At 35.3% G+C, this 18924-nt stretch overlaps 1 protein-coding gene across 1 annotated transcript; it reads left to right on the top strand.

Moving 5' to 3' along the window:
* The first annotated feature begins 1680 nt into the window (after positions 1 to 1680).
* Positions 1681 to 13179, top strand: LOC130950108 (ankyrin repeat-containing protein NPR4-like). Its single transcript, XM_057878656.1, has 4 exons — positions 1681 to 1759; positions 11317 to 11815; positions 11891 to 12040; positions 12128 to 13179. The coding sequence occupies exons 2-4, from the start codon at positions 11524 to 11526 to the stop codon at positions 13177 to 13179; spliced, it is 1494 nt and encodes a 497-aa protein (XP_057734639.1). The 5' UTR covers positions 1681 to 1759; positions 11317 to 11523.
* Positions 13180 to 18924: the final 5745 nt, after the last annotated feature.

The following is an 18924-nucleotide window of genomic DNA, read 5'->3' as shown; positions in this document are numbered from 1 at the left end:
ATAAAACAAATGTGATACGCGTAACACTGTGTCCATATCTTTGATAGACATGGACAGCAAATAAACGCGGCCTTAGTTAATTTAGTAAATACTTTACACTTTAATCATGAGAATTAGACCTTGGTTAATTTAGTAATAAATTTTTAATATGTATATATTTTTAATTAAAAAGAGAAAAAAAATGAAAAACCACAAGAGAGAGTGAGAAAAAGCCAAGCAAAAGTAGAAAGACAGAGTAAGTGGATTCTAAGTTGTCTATAACTTAGTCTTGAAGTTTTACCTAATTTATTTTTGGAAAAATTACTCTAAAAAGGACCGTTAGGAAGACTTAATTATTAAAAAGGACCTTTAATACCAAGATTATTAAGAAGGATCAAATCTTTTTATAATATTTAAGAAGAAGAACTAAATCTTTTTATAAGAAGAGAAATATATTCTTAACTATTTTTTATTTATTTTGTATAATCTTTAATATATGCTATTGGATTTACAATGTTATATAGATATTTATAAATATTCACTTAGGATTAATTAGTTAATTAATTTAAAAAGAATTACTCTAAAAAATTGTTAAGAAGATTTAATTATTAAAATATTGATTCTTAATTATTTTTTATTTATTTTTTATAATTTTTATATTAAAAATTTTTATTTTTTCTAAAATTTTGGTAATTTTTATTATTTATTTATTATTTTTATGATCTTTTGTCCTTTTTTTTCGTTTGGTAAAGATCATAAAAATAAAAAAATAAATAAAAATAAATAAATAATTAATAAAAATTACTAAAATTTTAAGAGAAATAAAATTTATTAACATAAAAATTATAAAAAATAAATAAAAAATAATTAAAGATATATTTATCTTCTTATAAAAAGATTTGATTCGTTTTGTTAAATATTATAAAAAGATTTGATTCGTTTTCTTAAATATTATAAAAAGATTTGGTCTTTCTTAATAATTTTAGTATTAAAGGTCCTTTTTAATAATTAAATATTCCTAACGATTTTTTAGAATAATTTTATTTTTTATAATAAATTTTAAATATTTAATAATTATTTATTTTTATACTTGTAAAATTAAATATTAATTTTTAATTTTTTTTTATAAGTTAGACAATTTTTAAGCACCATAACAATGAGCAATAGAATATAATGGTTCTTTGAGTTTGAGGAGGGCAACATATTATACACGATTCTGGTGATTTCTTATAATATAGGACAGACGATAGCAAACTAGATTGTTGGGCCTTATTACAATTTACAAGCAATCTGATGAGGTGCAAGTACCAGGTAATGATTGACAACATACAAGTTCTTGTTCTGATTTTCGTACTCCATATGTTTTCTTTATTTTCTCTTTTTCTCTAGCATTTTCTATTTTATTGTAACAGAATATCATTCTTTGGTAGCAGATCAGAGTTCCATTGATAATTTCTTCAAGGTGATCATGACTTGCACTAGTCTTTCCTTACCTGCTGCACCAAACTTTTTCGGCGACAGGTATGATTTCTGGGCAATTAAAATGAAACGCTTCCTGGAGGTAAGTGACTTGTGGGAAATTGTGGAGATTGGAGTTCCAGCACCAAACACACAATTGAGCAACGAGCAACAACAAACTTTGAGGGAAAATTACTCTAAAGATGCAAAGGCTCTATTCATCATCCAGTCTGTAGTCTCAGATGAAATTTTTCCCTGCATTAAGGATGCTACTACAGCCAAGGAAGCTTGGGAAAAATTGCAGCATCATTATGGAACAAAGGTCAAACTCGCTAAACTCTAAACTTAAAAAAAAAAAAAAACTGTTAATGCTTGCTCTGATGCCTAAAATTTGGTCAAAAAAGCTAGAGAGTCAACTTTTGATTTAAAAGGTACAAAATCTAATAAATTTTGAGTATTTGACATTTTTTTTAAAAGTTAAGTTTGACATCAACCTAAAAGACACCAGAGAATTGGCTAAAATTGTTTAGTGTTGATTCTGTTAAAGGTTTCTCTGCTAAAATATGTGAAATTACAAACTAAACTAGATGAAATTATTTGGAGATCAGATACACTCTGTATTTCTTTGTCCGCAAAATTTGAATAATATGTAGTCGCTACGATTGAGCATGAGCTTGTTTGTGCCTTAGAAGCACATGATGAGAAGAGAATTAATTGAAGAACTGAAAACTGTCGAAGAAGGGGCATTTCATTTCAGTCTAAACATAAGCAAGAAAGAAGATGTAACATCCTAAGTTAATATTCTACCTTTAAAGGCCTTTAAGTAGGGTGTCACACTTAATATGAAAAAGCAAAGAACTAAATCGTTAGTTAAGAAAAGAAGGAAAATACGCGCGAAACTTTGGGTGGAAATCGAGTAGTACTAAAAGGATGAAATTGAACAAAACTCAAAGGGGTTCAAGCAAACATAAAAGAATTCCCATGAACACGGTTCTAAAGGAGATAGTGCTTAAAGGTAACTATGACGAAAAGGAAACTAACGCATCCTAACTAGTTTCATCGAAGAAACTTCCATCCTTGTGTCATGTCCTATCCTTGGCTCAGGTTGTCGGATTCCTTTTCCTCGGTTTCGGAGTCAGACTCGAGGTGTACCACCTTAGATGACCGCTTCTTAGATGCTGAAGCGTTCCTATCTAGGAAGGTTACGACGGGCAGCTGGGGTTCTTCTTCCACGAACTCTCGATCTAAGTAGATAGTTTGGAGCACGGTAGTAGTGGTCGCAACTACCCACGCGTGCTTCGAGGGGTCATACTCAGAAGTTACCTTCGGGGGCACTGCGTCGTCTCTATCCGCTGTGCCATGTTCCTCTGGAGACAGTATGGGAAAAGAAAGGGAGTGAGAACCTAACGTCTCAGTAGCAGTGCTATGCAACACCTCCATATCCATCTCCAGCCCACGTGCGGGATTTTTAAAAAGAGCGTATAACGTGGCATGTAATATGTATCTTTCTTGTAAAACATGTGTGCAAAAAGGAAAGCATATAGGAAAATAGAAGGATAACATCTTAAGTAACATCAACATAATCATAATTAAATCTAAAGAAAAAAAACATAAACATCAAACTTTCATTCATGCTTTCTTCTTTCTTAACTTTTAACTTTTATGGAAGGTATTGAGCTCAAACCGGTATAAATGAGAGTCCCCTTCCCTTACCGAAGGTTCTTATCTCGAGTGTCTTGGCGATCACCTTCCCTTACCGAAGGATCATCTCGATCGATCACCCTCCCTTACCGAGGGATCATCTCGATATCTTGTCTTTGGGGGTCACCTTCCCTTACCGAAGGATCACTCCCTCAGTTCAATTTACAATCAAGGTTATTTAGACATACACAAGAAAAGAGTTATATCAACAAAGATATTTTATTATAAAAAAATTGATGGGAGTTCCCTTCCCTTACCGAAGGTTCCCAAAGGTTTGCCGATCACCTTCCCTTATCGAAGGATCATCTCGATTATCTTGTCTTTGGGGGTCACCTTCCCTTACCAAAGGATCATTCCCTCAGTTCAATTTACAATTAGGTTGTTTAAACATACACGAGAGAAAAATCATATAAGAAGAGATCATGGAAGAAAAGGAACAATTGTGATAATAAAGGGATATATGAAAATCATGAGACTCTAGCATGTGTATAGATTTTCTAATTAAAAGATCTTGGTAATATAATAGCATGGATTGAAAGAGGTCATATCAAAGTGCAGAAAATAGGGCATTTTAAATAATTGCACAAAATATTAAAGAAATTATGTATTCTCGATAATGGTGCAACGATCATATAATAAGAATAGAGTATATTATATATTTGAATAAAACATTTAAGAAAGCATGTACTCTTGACTTTAAAGGAGTAATAATGACATAATGGTATGCACATAGTAGAATAGGGTATATTAGATGTTTGAATAAAATATTTAAGAAAGCATGTACTCTTGGCTTTAAAAGAGTAATAATGACATAATAATATAACAGGTCACATAGATGCATATAATAGAATAGGGTATATTAAATTTTTGAATAAAACACTTAAGAAAGCATGTACTTTTTAACTCAAGAAAATATTAATATTAATCTAATGGTATAAAAGTCAATATAATTTCATGTAATAAAGTGGGGAATATTAATTAGTTAAAATAAAATAATTATAAGGAAACATGTACTCTTGACCCTAAGAAGATGTTAATGATATACTGTATAAAATATAATCTAAGTGCATATAATAAGAAAGAGGGTATTTGAAATATTTGGATTAGATATTATAAGAAGCATGTACCCTTGATCTTTAAATTAAAGGAGCAATAATAACATAATGATATAAGGGGTCATTTAGTTGCATATAATAAAATAGGGTTCTTTGAACAAGACACAAAGAGGGGCATGTACTCTCAATATTAAAGGAATAATAATAATGTAACGGTATCAAAGGTCATATAAGGGCACATAATAAAATTAGGGAATGTTAAATAATTAGATACAACATGGTAGGAAGGTATGTACTCTTAATATTAAGGGAACGTTAATGATGGAAAGCCATGTAAATGCATATGGTAGAATTATGGTATATTAAATAATTAAATAAAATATAAAATCAGGAACATTTATAATGATATGAAAAGTCATGTAATTGCACAAGGTAAAAATTAGGATATATCAAGTAATTAAACATGGTAAAAAGGTATGTACTAATGAATCAATAGGTCATGAATGATAGAATAGATGAACATGGTCAACATGGATAAGGGATGAGAACAAGGTATTAATGCCATGTAACACATGAAAAGATAGTAATCATGCATGGATGGAAGGAAATAAACTAGAGCATACTACATGCCAACATAAGTAAGAAAGGCATAATTCCCTACTCTTTTTCCTAACGCTTCTTCGAGCTTGCCTCTTGTGTTTGCCCACAGAATATTATTTCTTTCTAGAGAGAGAAGGGAGAGGATTAGTATCTGAGAGGAGTGATTTTCTACCTATGGGTGCTCCCCTATTTATATACATTTGGGGATAGGGTGGTTGGGATATTTTAAATTTCAACAGAGGGTGGTTACTAGGCTCCTATCCATAAATTCAAAATTCTAAGCTTATCTCTAACTGACTTTCGAATTTCGAATTTAATTTTTGTTTCTAGAAGGGGTGGTTGTTACATTATCACCCCCGTAAAAAAAGAATTTGTCCCCAAATTCCATATCCGAAATTGGTCGATGAGGATTGTTAAATAACTTAGGGGTCTTATTGTAATCTCCTACTGTTGGAAAGGAAATCTTCACCATGATTGTTACCTGTAAATAATTCCGGAAACTTCTGTCTTATGTCAGCATCTCTTTTTCCATGTGTAGTCCCTTGAATTGCCACTATACCACTTTTACCAATCGTATCGTCTTGCTCCTTAGTTGCTTCATGCTTCTGTCTACAATCTTCACGGCTGGTAGTTCAAAGGTCAGGTCGTCTTTGAGTGTTACATCCTCTTACTACAACACATGGCTTGGATCGTGCTGGTATTTTTGGAGCTAGGACACATGGAACACGTTGTGTAGTCTCGATAGATTCGTTGGTAGGGCGAGTTGGTATGTCGACTTTCCTATACGCCGGAGGATTTGGAATGGGCCCAGGTACCGGGGGCTTAGTTTCCGTACCTTAAGGGCCATTCCTACCCCGGTGGTAGGGGTGATTTTTTAGAACACGTGATCACCCTCCTGAAATTCGAGGGGTTTTCTTCGTTGATCTGCATAACTCTTTTGTCGACTTTGGGCGGTACGTATTCTTTCCCTTATCCTTTTGATATCTTCTGTGGTCTGTCTTACTAATTCGGGTCCTAAGTAGCCTTTCTCTTCTGGTCTATACCAGCATAAAGGAGATTGGCACTTTCGTCCGTAAAGTGCCTCATATGGTGCCATCTCGATGCTATTATGGTAACTGTTGTTATAAGCAAACTTGATCGGTGGTAAGTGACTTTTCCGCTCTCCTAGTCTGTCTAGGACACAAGCTCGTAACATATCTTCCAACGACTGGATAGTCCTTTCCATTTGTCCATCTGTTTGCGGGTGGTATGACGTGCTTAAGCACAATTTTGTCTCGAATGCCTTCTGCAATACGTTTCAAAACCTGGAGGTAAATCCGGGGTCTCTGTCCGAGACTATGGTTGATGGTACCCCGTGTAACCCCACGATCTCTTTGATATATAGCGTGGCTAGTCTTTCTAACGAGTCGGGCGCCTTGATTGGTAGAAAATGGGCAGTCTTGGTAAGCCGGTCCACAATGACCCATATGGCGTCACGTTCTGCTTGAGTACGAGGTAGTCCCATGACGAAATCTATCGATATATGTTCTCCTACTTCCATTCTGGGATGCCAAGGGGTTGCAATACCCCCGATGGTTTCTGATGTTCGATTTTTACCTTCTGACAAACCAGACATTTATTCGCGACTGTATCCAAATCCTTTTTCATCCCTGGCCACCAGAACATCTTCTTCAAATCATGGTACATCTTTGTCATGCCTGGGTGAATGGTAAAGTCTCTTTTATGGGCTTCTTCCGCAAATCTTGTTTTGAAGATCGCCTTCTCTTGGGACACAGATTCAACCTTGGTATCTCCATACCTTGTCTTCTCCTTTGGTGAAACCTTTCAATTTTCTTTCCTTGACAAGGCGCATGATTTCTTGAAAGTCGGGGTCGGAGCTCTGTGCCTTAGTTATTTGTTCCTTGAATTGACTTGTCACTATTAGGTGGCTCAAACGTATGCTTTCTGGAGCGAGGGTGACTTGTAAGTTCATGTCTCTGTAATTCTTTATCAATTCTGCCTCTTTTATCATCAGCCATGATGCCTTGAGTACCTTCCGACTTGGAGCGTCAGCCACCAAGTTAGCCTTCCCCGGGTGGTAGTTTAGAACAAAGTCGTATTCTTTAAGAAACTCCATCCACCTCCCTTGTCGCATGTTGAGTTCCTTCTAGTCGAACAGGTACTTTAAGTTCTTATGATCGGAGAATACTTGAAACCTAACTCCGTACAAATGGTGTCTCCATGTCTTCAGTGCAAATACTATTGCGGCTAGTTCAAGGTCGTGAATTGGATAGTTGGCTTCGTGGGTCTTTAGTTGCCTTGACGCATACGCCACTACCTTCTTGCATTGCATTAGTACGCAACCCAAAAGACATTACTGTAAACTTCGTTCGAAAAGCCATCTTCGGAATGTCTTCTTCTTTTACCCTTATTTGATGATACCCTGATCTCAAGTCAATTTTTTGAAAATGCCATTGCACCTTGTAGTTGGTCCATTAAGTCATCTATTCTTGGGAGGGGATACTTGTTCTTCACCGTGATTTTGTTGAGTTTTCTATAGTCTACGCAGAGACGCATACTACCATCATTTTTGAACAATACTGGAGCTCCCCAGGGAGAGACGCTTGGTCTGATGAATCCCTTTTGCAGCAGTTCTTCTAGTTGGTTCTTTAGTTCAGTGAGCTCCAACGGAGCCATCCGGTAAGGGGCTATGGAGATTGGCCCTATTCCAGGCACCAATTCTTTGGAGAACTCGACTTCTCGTGTTGGGGAAAAGAGGGTATATCTTCGGAAAAGATATCTGAAAAGTCTCGTACTACTGGTATCTCACACAACTCCTGATTGGGATCTGCTTTTACCGAATTTAGTAAGGCACATTCTTGTCTCGTACTTGTACCTTTGGAGGATCTTGGAAGGTCACTTGTGTCATTTATCACTTGTGTCATGTATGAATGGAGAAAGAAAGATGACTTTTCTCTCTAACAAGACTCGGTTTTTGTTGAGCCAATCCATTCCTAGGATCATGTCTAGTCCTACTAAAGGGAGGCACACTAGGTCAGCAAGGTATGACCTATCTGAAATGAGGATGCAAGTCCCCTGACAAACCTGCTGAGTTTTGACACTCTTACCGGCTGGGGTAGTCATCAATAGGACATATGGTAGTTTGGTCATGGATAAACTGATTCTACTAGTAGCAGAGAGAGATATAAATGGATGAGGAGCATCAGTATCGTAAAGAATAGTTAAAGGAACTCCATTAATTATGCACTTATCCTTGATTCAATCTTCTGACTGGTGGGCTCCTTTGGCTTGCCATAGGTTTCCTGTTCATGGGTAACTATAAGGAGAAGTTCTATCAGTCGTACCTTCTAAAACAGGATCTCTAGGATCGACTTTGCTCTGATACCAATAATGTAACATCCTAAGTTAATATTCTACCTTTAAAGGCCTTTAAGTAGGGTGTCACACTTAATATGAAAAAGCAAAGAACTAAATCGTTAGTTAAGAAAAGAAGGAAAATACGCGCGAAACTTTGGGTGGAAATCGAGTAGTACTAAAAGGATGAAATTGAACAAAACTCAAAGGGGTTCAAGCAAACATAAAAGAATTCCCATGAACACGGTTCTAAAGGAGATAGTGCTTAAAGGTAACTATGACGAAAAGGAAACTAACGCATCCTAACTAGTTTCATCGAAGAAACTTCCATCCTTGTGTCATGTCCTATCCTTGGCTCAGGTTGTCGGATTCCTTTTCCTCGGTTTCGGAGTCAGACTCGAGGTGTACCACCTTAGATGACCGCTTCTTAGATGCTGAAGCGTTCCTATCTAGGAAGGTTACGACGGGCAGCTGGGGTTCTTCTTCCACGAACTCTCGATCTAAGTAGATAGTTTGGAGCACGGTAGTAGTGGTCGCAACTACCCACGCGTGCTTCGAGGGGTCATACTCAGAAGTTACCTTCGGGGGACACTGCGTCGTCTCTATCCGCTGTGCCATGTTCCTCTGGAGACAGTATGGGAAAAGAAAGGGAGTGAGAACCTAACGTCTCAGTAGGAGTGCTATGCAACACCTCCATATCCATCTCCAGCCCACGTGCGGGATTTTTAAAAAGAGCGTATAACGTGGCATGTAATATGTATCTTTCTTGTAAAACATGTGTGCAAAAAGGAAAGCATATAGGAAAATAGAAGGATAACATCTTAAGTAACATCAACATAATCATAATTAAATCTAAAGAAAAAAAACATAAACATCAAACTTTCATTCATGCTTTCTTCTTTCTTAACTTTTAACTTTTATGGAAGGTATTGAGCTCAAACCGGTATAAATGAGAGTCCCCTTCCCTTACCGAAGATTCTTATCTCGAGTGTCTTGGCGATCACCTTCCCTTACCGAAGGATCATCTCGATGATCACCCTCCCTTACCGAGGGATCATCTCGATATCTTGTCTTTGGGGGTCACCTTCCCTTACCGAAGGATCACTCCCTCAGTTCAATTTACAATCAAGGTTATTTAGACATACACAAGAAAAGAGTTATATCAACAAAGATATTTTATTATAAAAAATTGATGGGAGTTCCCTTCCCTTACCGAAGGTTCCCAAAGGTTTGCCGATCACCTTCCCTTACCGAAGGATCATCTCGATTATCTTGTCTTTGGGGGTCACCTTCCCTTACCAAAGGATCATTCCCTCAGTTCAATTTACAATTAGGTTGTTTAAACATACACGAGAGAAAAATCATATAAGAAGAGATCATGGAAGAAAAGGAACAATTGTGATAATAAAGGGATATATGAAAATCATGAGACTCTAGCATGTGTATAGATTTTCTAATTAAAAGATCTTGGTAATATAATAGCATGGATTGAAAGAGGTCATATCAAAGTGCAGAAAATAGGGCATTTTAAATAATTGCACAAAATATTAAAGAAATTATGTATTCTCGATAATGGTGCAACGATCATATAATAAGAATAGAGTATATTATATATTTGAATAAAACATTTAAGAAAGCATGTACTCTTGACTTTAAAGGAGTAATAATGACATAATGGTATGCACATAGTAGAATAGGGTATATTAGATGTTTGAATAAAATATTTAAGAAAGCATGTACTCTTGGCTTTAAAAGAGTAATAATGACATAATAATATAACAGGTCACATAGATGCATATAATAGAATAGGGTATATTAAATTTTTGAATAAAACACTTAAGAAAGCATGTACTTTTTAACTCAAGAAAATATTAATATTAATCTAATGGTATAAAAGTCAATATAATTTCATGTAATAAAGTGGGGAATATTAATTAGTTAAAATAAAATAATTATAAGGAAACATGTACTCTTGACCCTAAGAAGATGTTAATGATATACTGTATAAAATATAATCTAAGTGCATATAATAAGAAAGAGGGTATTTGAAATATTTGGATTAGATATTATAAGAAGCATGTACCCTTGATCTTTAAATTAAAGGAGCAATAATAACATAATGATATAAGGGGTCATTTAGTTGCATATAATAAAATAGGGTTCTTTGAACAAGACACAAAAAGGGGCATGTACTCTCAATATTAAAGGAATAATAATAATGTAACGGTATCAAAGGTCATATAAGGGCACATAATAAAATTAGGGAATGTTAAATAATTAGATACAACATGGTAGGAATGTATGTACTCTTAATATTAAGGGAACGTTAATGATGGAAAGCCATGTAAATGCATATGGTAGAATTATGGTATATTAAATAATTAAATAAAATATAAAATCAGGAACATTTATAATGATATGAAAAGTCATGTAATTGCACAAGGTAAAAATTAGGATATATCAAGTAATTAAACATGGTAAAAAGGTATGTACTAATGAATCAATAGGTCATGAATGATAGAATAGATGAACATGGTCAACATGGATAAGGGATGAGAACAAGGTATTAATGCCATGTAACACATGAAAAGATAGTAATCATGCATGGATGGAAGGAAATAAACTAGAGCATACTACATGCCAACATAAGTAAGAAATGCATAATTCCCTACTCTTTTTCCTAACGCTTCTTCGAGCTTGCCTCTTGTGTTTGCCCACAGAATATTATTTCTTTCTAGAGAGAGAAGGGAGAGGATTAGTATCTGAGAGGAGTGATTTTCTACCTATGGGTGCTCTCCTATTTATATACATTTGGGGATAGGGTGGTTGGGATATTTTAAATTTCAACAGAGGCGTGGTTACTAGGCTCCTATCCATAAATTCAAAATTCTAACTGACTTTCGAATTTTGAATTTAATTTTTGTTTCTAGAAGGGGTGGTTGTTACAGAAGAACTAGGCTAAACATAAAAATTCAGAATGATATGCGCCATATGGAAAAGAATAAATTAAATCATTTAGCAAATGAATGTTGATTAGTTGGTAAGAAGCCATATACAAAATTGCTTATGCGCAGACTAAAATCACCCAGCATAATCCATCACTATGTACTTGTGTATAATTATAAGTGTTGTTTAACTCATTGAAAATGTATATTTTGTATTCCAACAGGAAGTGGTGGAGGATTACGATACACAGTATGCACCATTATATGCGGCATTGCGCACTGGTAATTGGGATGCAACTCTGAAATTTATTCAGAACCATCCACATCCGGCGGAAGCAGTGAAGGCAAAAATTTCGCACGAGGGGAAGAGACCTCTTCACGTTGCAGCTCTATTCGGGCACCACCATATCCTGGAGAGGTTGTTGCCGTTAATGTCAACGGAGGATGTTAAACTGATAGACAATCAGGGCTTCACGGCTCTTCTTGAAGTTACTTACGGTAGAGACGTCAGAGTGGCACAATGCCTTGTCCAACGCAACAGGGAATTGCTTACAATTCCTTCAGATGATCATTGGATTCCTCTCACACGTGCTCTTAGCGTTAGTAACATGGAAGTTGCTCCCTACCTTTTTCGCGAAACTCCAGCGGAAGAATTAGCACCTGAAAAGGGAATCAATGGGGTTAGAGTTCTCAGCACGTGTTTTTCCTCTCAGATATTATTAGGTAATCACTCCGTACATGATATTTTCTCATATACCTCAATCCAATCATAATGTTTAATCTTTTCATGCGTAACAGACAAGGCTCTAAATTTACTGCGTAATTACCCAAAGTTAGCAGTAACACCAGGGCTTGGTGGGTCAACATTTTTGGAAACTTTGGCAAGTGTACCTTCTGCATTCCCTAGTGGGCGTCAACTCACATTCTGGGAAAGATTGATCTTCAGAAGTATATTGATTGATTAATTAACCTTTTCAAAATCATTAATTTTTTGTTGGGTGGCGGACTGACTGCTCTCTTCATTCTTAACGATAGGAAGACGAAATATATACAAAGTTGATGAATCAAACGTAACCTACAAGCACTCTCGTGAGCTTCTACAGATTGCATGTAAACAACTACCCGAATTAAGAAAAGAAGAGCTTGAAAAAAGTCGAGCACGTCTGGCACTAATTCAAGCCGCCAAAATGGGGATCCCAGAGTTTATCAAGGAAGTGATAAAGAAGCACCCACACGTTTTCTGGGCAGGTGAAAATCCCAGAAATGCTATATTTGTCGGTGTTGAATATCGCCAAGCCAGTGTTTTTGATCTTATTCACGGTATGGTTTGGAAAAATGCACTTGCTGAAATGACGGACAGGAATGGCAACACTCTGCTTCACATGGCAGGAGTGTTAGCTCCGAGCGCACAGCTTCATGATATCTCTGGTGCCGCTTTACAAATGCAAAGGGAATTACAGTGGTTCAAGGAAGTGGAGAGTATCACACCAGCTTCAAGGAAGGAGTCTTTAAACAATGACAAAAAAACTGCTCGACAATTGTTCACGGAAGAACACAAGGATTTGGGGAAACAAGGTGAGAAATGGATGAAAGGAACAGCCACTTATTTTAGTCTTGTAGCAGCTCTTGTAGCCACGGTGGTTTTTGCTGCCGCATTTACGGTTCCAGGTGGTAATGACCAGACCACAGGTTACCCTATTTTCTCAAAGAAAAAGGCATTTGTGGTGTTTGTATTATCTGATGCAATATCGCTCTTTTCTTCTTCAACTTCCATAATCATGTTCTTAGGCATTCTCACTTCCCGTTATGCTGAAGATGATTTTCTCAAGGCATTACCTTTGAAGCTTATCACAGGCCTTCTGACTTTATTCATCTCCATGGCATCCATGTTGGTAGCATTTTCTTCAGCGCTCTTTGTTATGCTTCATGGGAAAGAATGGATTGTTATACCTGTAAGTTTTCTTGCTTGTGTTCCAATTGGTTCCTTCCTTTGGTTGCAATGTCCACTTTTCCTTGAGATCACAATATCAACCTTCGGGCCAAGCATCTTTGATAGGAATGCTGATAAGCATTGGCTCACTCGATAATTCAATTGCATAGTGTTTTTGTATGTAACGTCTGTATTCTTTGGTAAATACTCATTATTGTATTAGTGATAATGGATTCGATCATTGCACTTATAATGATGTATATGTACATCTTCTTTTAACCATTACAATTAAGAGAAAGTTTTAGCCAACATTTATACGGCAGCCATTTTATTAAAATTTAGCCAACATTTAAACACTAAAAAAAAATAAGTAATTTTATATTATTAGATATAATTTTATTCCATTAAAAATATTAATAATAACTAATTAATGTCTATAAATTATAAAATTTACTGACACCTAATACTCTTCAAAATACGCACCACTCATAAAAATGGCAAAAATAACTTTTTTTAAAGTTATTTATTTAACTATAATTGAACAAATATATTCTTATTAATAATAAAAATATGAATTATGAATAAAATTAAAATCTAAGAAAAAATTATATTAATAATTCTAACTAATATTAATTCAAACAACACTGAATATTTTAAATCAATATAAAATAAAAATTTTAAATTTTAATTTCACAATAATTTTATTTAAAGAATTCAAAAATAAAAAATAATTATTAGACTAAAAATAGAACAATTAGCAATAAAAATTAGTAGATTAAAATATAAATCTTTAAAAATTAAAAAAATTATTAAAATTAAAGAATTATAAAAATTATAAATAAAAACTCAACTCATAAAAATTTATTAAATTTGCAAAATAAAAAATATCAAAATGATAATGAAATAAAAATAGAAAAATAATATTATAAAATTTACAAAAAATAATAAAAATAAAATAATCCTCTAATAAAATTTTAAACATTAAAAAAATAGTATCAGAGTCAAATTAACAATTTCAAAAATATAACAACACTTTTTAATATAGATAACACTTTTAATTTATGTCACGCGTAAAAAATCTAACATATAATAATTTATTCAATGAATGAGATCAAACATCTTTAAAAACTTTTTATTTAAAGACATTTTAAACATTTTTATTTGAGTATCTGCTTTACAATTAAACTCCCACACACAAAATCAATCCATTCCAACCGTTTAGATTTTTGAAATGGTGGTCGAAAAATGTACAAAAATCATCATAATTTATTAACAAAAAAGACGATGCCAATGATAAATTCGAAACTTTTAAAGCAAATTGTATAGTATCTTCTATTTTGGTATTTAACTTGTTTAACTTTGAAGGTTATCAATGACTTAGAGAAAGGGGGTTGAATCTATAATCTCTTTTAAAATTCGAGTACTTTAACCTCAAACTTGATTTAGAACATAGTTGCTGTTGAGTCTGCTAAGTTGATAATACATGAGACAATTTTGTTTTATCTCTTCACGATTAATTAGGAACAGAGAAAACTAGTTACTTTTGAATACATTGATCATGAGTTACATTACTGTGACTTCTGTAAAATGGATTAAGTATGAGATAATTTTATTTTGTCTCATATCAAATAAAAAATAGAAATAGAGTAGAGAAGAGAAAATGACACAACCATATATCTTAATTCAACCACCTTGTGCAATGTAGTGGTGGAATTTCTACTATTTTTTCAAAGATTACAAACACCAATTCTCAAGTATTCTATCCAATCGTATTAGGGACAAATCAAAATTCTACCCAAACTTGATTTGGCTAAGTTCACTCCTTGACTTTCAACCGCTAAGTACTTATCCAACTTAGCAAGAGAATCCTCTTAGAATCATAAATACAAAACAGAAGTACACACAAAAGAGATTGAAATAACTTTCTAACGTTTCTCTAAGATTATTCTCTTTGATTTTTTTCTCAATAGATTTTACTGCAAATTTGTCTTTTTCCATTGATTTGAAAAGAAAGAAAGATAAAATTGAAGAACAAAAAATTCAATGTAAAACCATGAAGGAGAAGAAGGTTTATCTCGAAAGCTATGAAAATCCAAACAGTGTGCTCACTCTCGTTGCTTCAATTTCTGGCTGTTTACCCTTTTAAATAAGAGTAAAGCTTCCAAAACTTGATCTTAGTTGAATACCTTTAACTTTATTCTTTTTTCCCAATATTCATAGCAAAGACGCAGAGGAGAGATAGGACAGCAGCAGTGATTCATGGATAATAGAGTTAGCTTGAATCCTTATCTAGTTGCTTCTCTTTCTTCCTTTTTCTTTGACTTCAAAAATCTAAACCATTGATTCATCCTTTGGTGGTGCACGAAATTATGATCACACTTTTCACAATTCCGGTACAACTAACCAGCAAGTGCACTGGTTCGTCCAATTAATAAAACCTTACGCGAGTAAGGGTCGATCCCACGGAGATTGTCGGCTTGAAGCAAGCTATGGTCATCCTGTAAATCTTAGTCAGACGAATTCAATTGGTTATGAGTTTTGATAATTGAAAGATAAATAAAATGTAAATTAAAATAAAGATAATTATGTAATTCATTGGTGGGAATTTCAGATAAGCGTTTGGAGATGCTTTGTTGCTTCTGAACCTCTGTTTTCCTATTGTCTTCATCCAATCATGCGTGCTCCCTTCCATGGCAAGCTGTATGTTGGTGGATCATCATTGTCAATGGCTACCATCCGTCCTCTCAGTGAAAATGGTCCAGGTACGGTTTCTGTACGGCTAATCAACTGTCGGATCTCTCGTCTCGGATGAAAAATACCAGGCACAGCTACCGCACGGCTAATCATCTGTCGGTTCTCACTTGTGTCGGAATAGGATCTCTCTATCCTTTTGCACACTGTCACTGCGCCCAACATTTGTGAGTTTGAAGCTCGTCACAGTCATTCCGTCCCAGATCCTACTCGGAATACCACATACAAGGTTTAGACTTTCCGGATCTCGGGAATGCTGCCAATTGGTTCTAGCCTGTACCACGAATGTTCTAATCTCACAGATTCAAATGCTCTGTTGTCAGGAGAGGCAATTCAAATCCGTGGATCAGAGACCCAAGAGACTATACTCTGGCTGTCGTCCAATGACTACATTGAACATCATGTAGACTGCTTGTGGTTGTCAGGCACGCGGATCTTGGCTAAACGAGTAACGAAGATAGTGGGTGATTGTCATGGGTTACCCTTCATTATGACTTAACTGAATTAAGTACGAGAGTATATCTTGGAGAAGAAGTAAGCATGAATTGAAAGAGAAACAATAATACTTGCATTAATTCATGAAGAACAGCAGAGCTCCGCACCTTAATATGTGAGGTGTAGAAACTCCACCGTTGAAAAATAAATAAGAGAAAAAGGTCTAGGCATGCCGAATGGCTAGCCTCCCAAATGTGAAAAATGGCATTATCCCCCTTTTACAATACTAAAAAGTGCTATTTATACCAAACTAGTTACTAAGGAATACAGAAAAATAAGTAACTAAGTGTGCAGAAATCTACTTCCGGGGCCCACTTGGTGTGTGCTTGGGCTGAGCATTGAGCTTTACACATGCATAGGCCTTTTCTAGAGTTAAACGCCAGCTTGGATGCCAGTTTGGGCGTTTAACTCCAGTTCTGGTGCCAGTTCCGGCGTTTTACGCCAGAAAAGGGTCTCTAGCTGGCGTTGAATGCCAGTTTGGGCCATCAAATCTCGAGAAAAGTATGGACTATTATAAATTGCTGGAAATCCCAAGATGTTAGCTTTCCAGCCCAATTAAGAAGGCACCAATTGGACTTCTGTAGCTCCAGAAAAATGCATTTGAGTACAGGGAGGTCAGAATCCAACAGATTTCTGCTCAGGTCGCTCAACTTCAGCCAGAAAATACCTGAAATTACAGAAAAATACACACACTCATCCAGAAATGTAATTTTTGCATAAAAACTAATAAAAATATAATAAAAAGTAACTAAAACATACTAAAAACTACCTAAAAACAATGCCAAAAAGCGTATAAATTATCCGCTCATCACAACACCAAACTTAAATTGTTGCTTGTCCCCAAGCAACCAAAAACAAATTAAGATAAAAAAGAAAAGAAAATACAATAAATTTCAAAAATATCAATGAAGATTAGTTTTAATTAGATGAGCGGGACTAGTAGCTTTTTGCCTTTGAATAGTTTTGGCATTTCTCTATCCATTGGAGTTCAGAATTGTTGGCCTCTTTAGGAACTCAGAGATACAGATAATGTTATTGATTTTCCTATTCTTTTTAATTCTTGAACACAGCTACTTTATGAGTCTTAGCCGTGACCCTTAGCATTTTGTTTTTCAATATTACCACTGGATACATAAATGCCACGGACACATAACTGGGTGAACCTTTTTAAATTGTGACTCAGCTTTGCTAGAGTCCCCAGTTAGAGGTGCCCAGATTTCTTAAGCACACTCTTTTGCTTGGGATCAAGACTTTTACCACTCAGTCTCAAGCTTTTCACTTGGACCTTCATGCTACAAGCACATGGTTAGGGACAGCTTGATTTAGCCGCTTAGGCCAGAATTTTATTCCTTTGGGCTCTCCTATCCATTGATGCTCAAAGTCTTGGATCCATTTATTTATTTATTTTTTTGAGTTCACAAGCTTTTGCTTTTCACTGGTTTTTCTTGCTTCAAGAATCAGTTTTATGATTTTTCAGATCACCAATAACATGTATCATTTTTCATTATTCTTTCAAGAGTCAACTTTTCTTAATTCCAATTTCAAACATGCACTGTTTAAGCATGCATTCAAAAAGCAAGAAGTATTGCCACCACATCAAAATAATTAAACTAATTTCAAGATAAATTTCAAAATTCATGCACTTCTTGTTCTTTTGCAAATAAAGTATTTTTCATTTAAGAAAGGTGCGAGATTCATGGAATCATTCATAGTTTTAAGACATAGACTCTAAACACTGATGATCATGTAATAAAGACAAAAACATAGACAAAACATAAAACATAGAAAACGAAAAATAGAAAAATAAGAACAAGGAAATTAAGGAACAGGTCCACCTTAGTGACGGCGGCTAGTTCTTCTTTTTGAAGATCCTATGGAGTGCTTGAACTCCTCAATATCTCTTCATTGCCTTTGTTGCTCTTCCCTCATGGCTCTTTGGTCCTATCTGATTTCATGGAGGATAATGGAGTGCTCTTGGTGCTCCATCCTTAGTTGCTCTATGTTGGAACTCAAATCTCCTAAAGAGATGTTGAGTTGCTCCCAATAGCTTTGTGGAGGAAAGTGTATCCCTTGAAGCATCTCAGGGATTTCTTGATGAGGAATTTCCTTATGCTCTTGTTGAAGTCCATGAGTGGGCTCTCTTGTTTGCTCCATCCTCTTTTTAGTGATGGGTTTGTCCTCTTCAATGAGGAAGTCTTTCTCTATGACAATTCCGACTAAATTGCATAGGTGACAGATGAGATGAGGAAAGGCTAACCTTGCCAAATTGGAGGGCTTGTTAGCCACCTTGTATAGTTCTAGAGGTATGATCTCATGAACTTCCACTTCCTCTCCAATCATGATAATATGGATCATGATACCCCGATCCACAGTTACTTTGGATTGGTTGCTAGTAGGAATGATAGAGCGTTGGATGAACTCCAACCATCCTCTAGCCACGGGTTTGAAGTCAGGCCTTCTCAATTGAACCGGCTTGCCTTTTGAGTCTCTCTTCCATTGTGCTCCTTCCACACTAATGTCTGTGAGAACTTGGTCCAACCTTTGATCAAAGTTGACCCTTCTAGTGAAAGGATGAGGATCTCCTTGCATCATTGACAAGTTGAATGCTAACCTCACGGTTTCCAGACTGAAATCCAAGTATTTTCCCCGAACTATT

This window comes from Arachis stenosperma, chromosome 9 (assembly GCF_014773155.1).
Source record: "Arachis stenosperma cultivar V10309 chromosome 9, arast.V10309.gnm1.PFL2, whole genome shotgun sequence".
Taxonomy (NCBI): Eukaryota; Viridiplantae; Streptophyta; class Magnoliopsida; order Fabales; family Fabaceae; genus Arachis; species Arachis stenosperma.
The sequence above is the reverse complement of the archived record's forward strand: the minus strand, read 5'-3'. Positions and strand labels throughout refer to the sequence as shown.

What these genes read in the sequence shown, in the direction of transcription:
- LOC130950108 (XM_057878656.1), top strand. Translation starts at nt 11,524, where the DNA reads ATGTCAACGGAGGATGTTAAACTGATAGACAATCAGGGCTTCACGGCT. An exon ending in TTCCTCTCAGATATTATTAG is followed by an intron (nt 11,816 to 11,890) that starts GTAATCACTCCG and finishes CATGCGTAACAG; the next exon opens with ACAAGGCTCTAAATTTACTG. An exon ending in GGAAAGATTGATCTTCAGAA is followed by an intron (nt 12,041 to 12,127) that starts GTATATTGATTG and finishes TCTTAACGATAG; the next exon opens with GAAGACGAAATATATACAAA.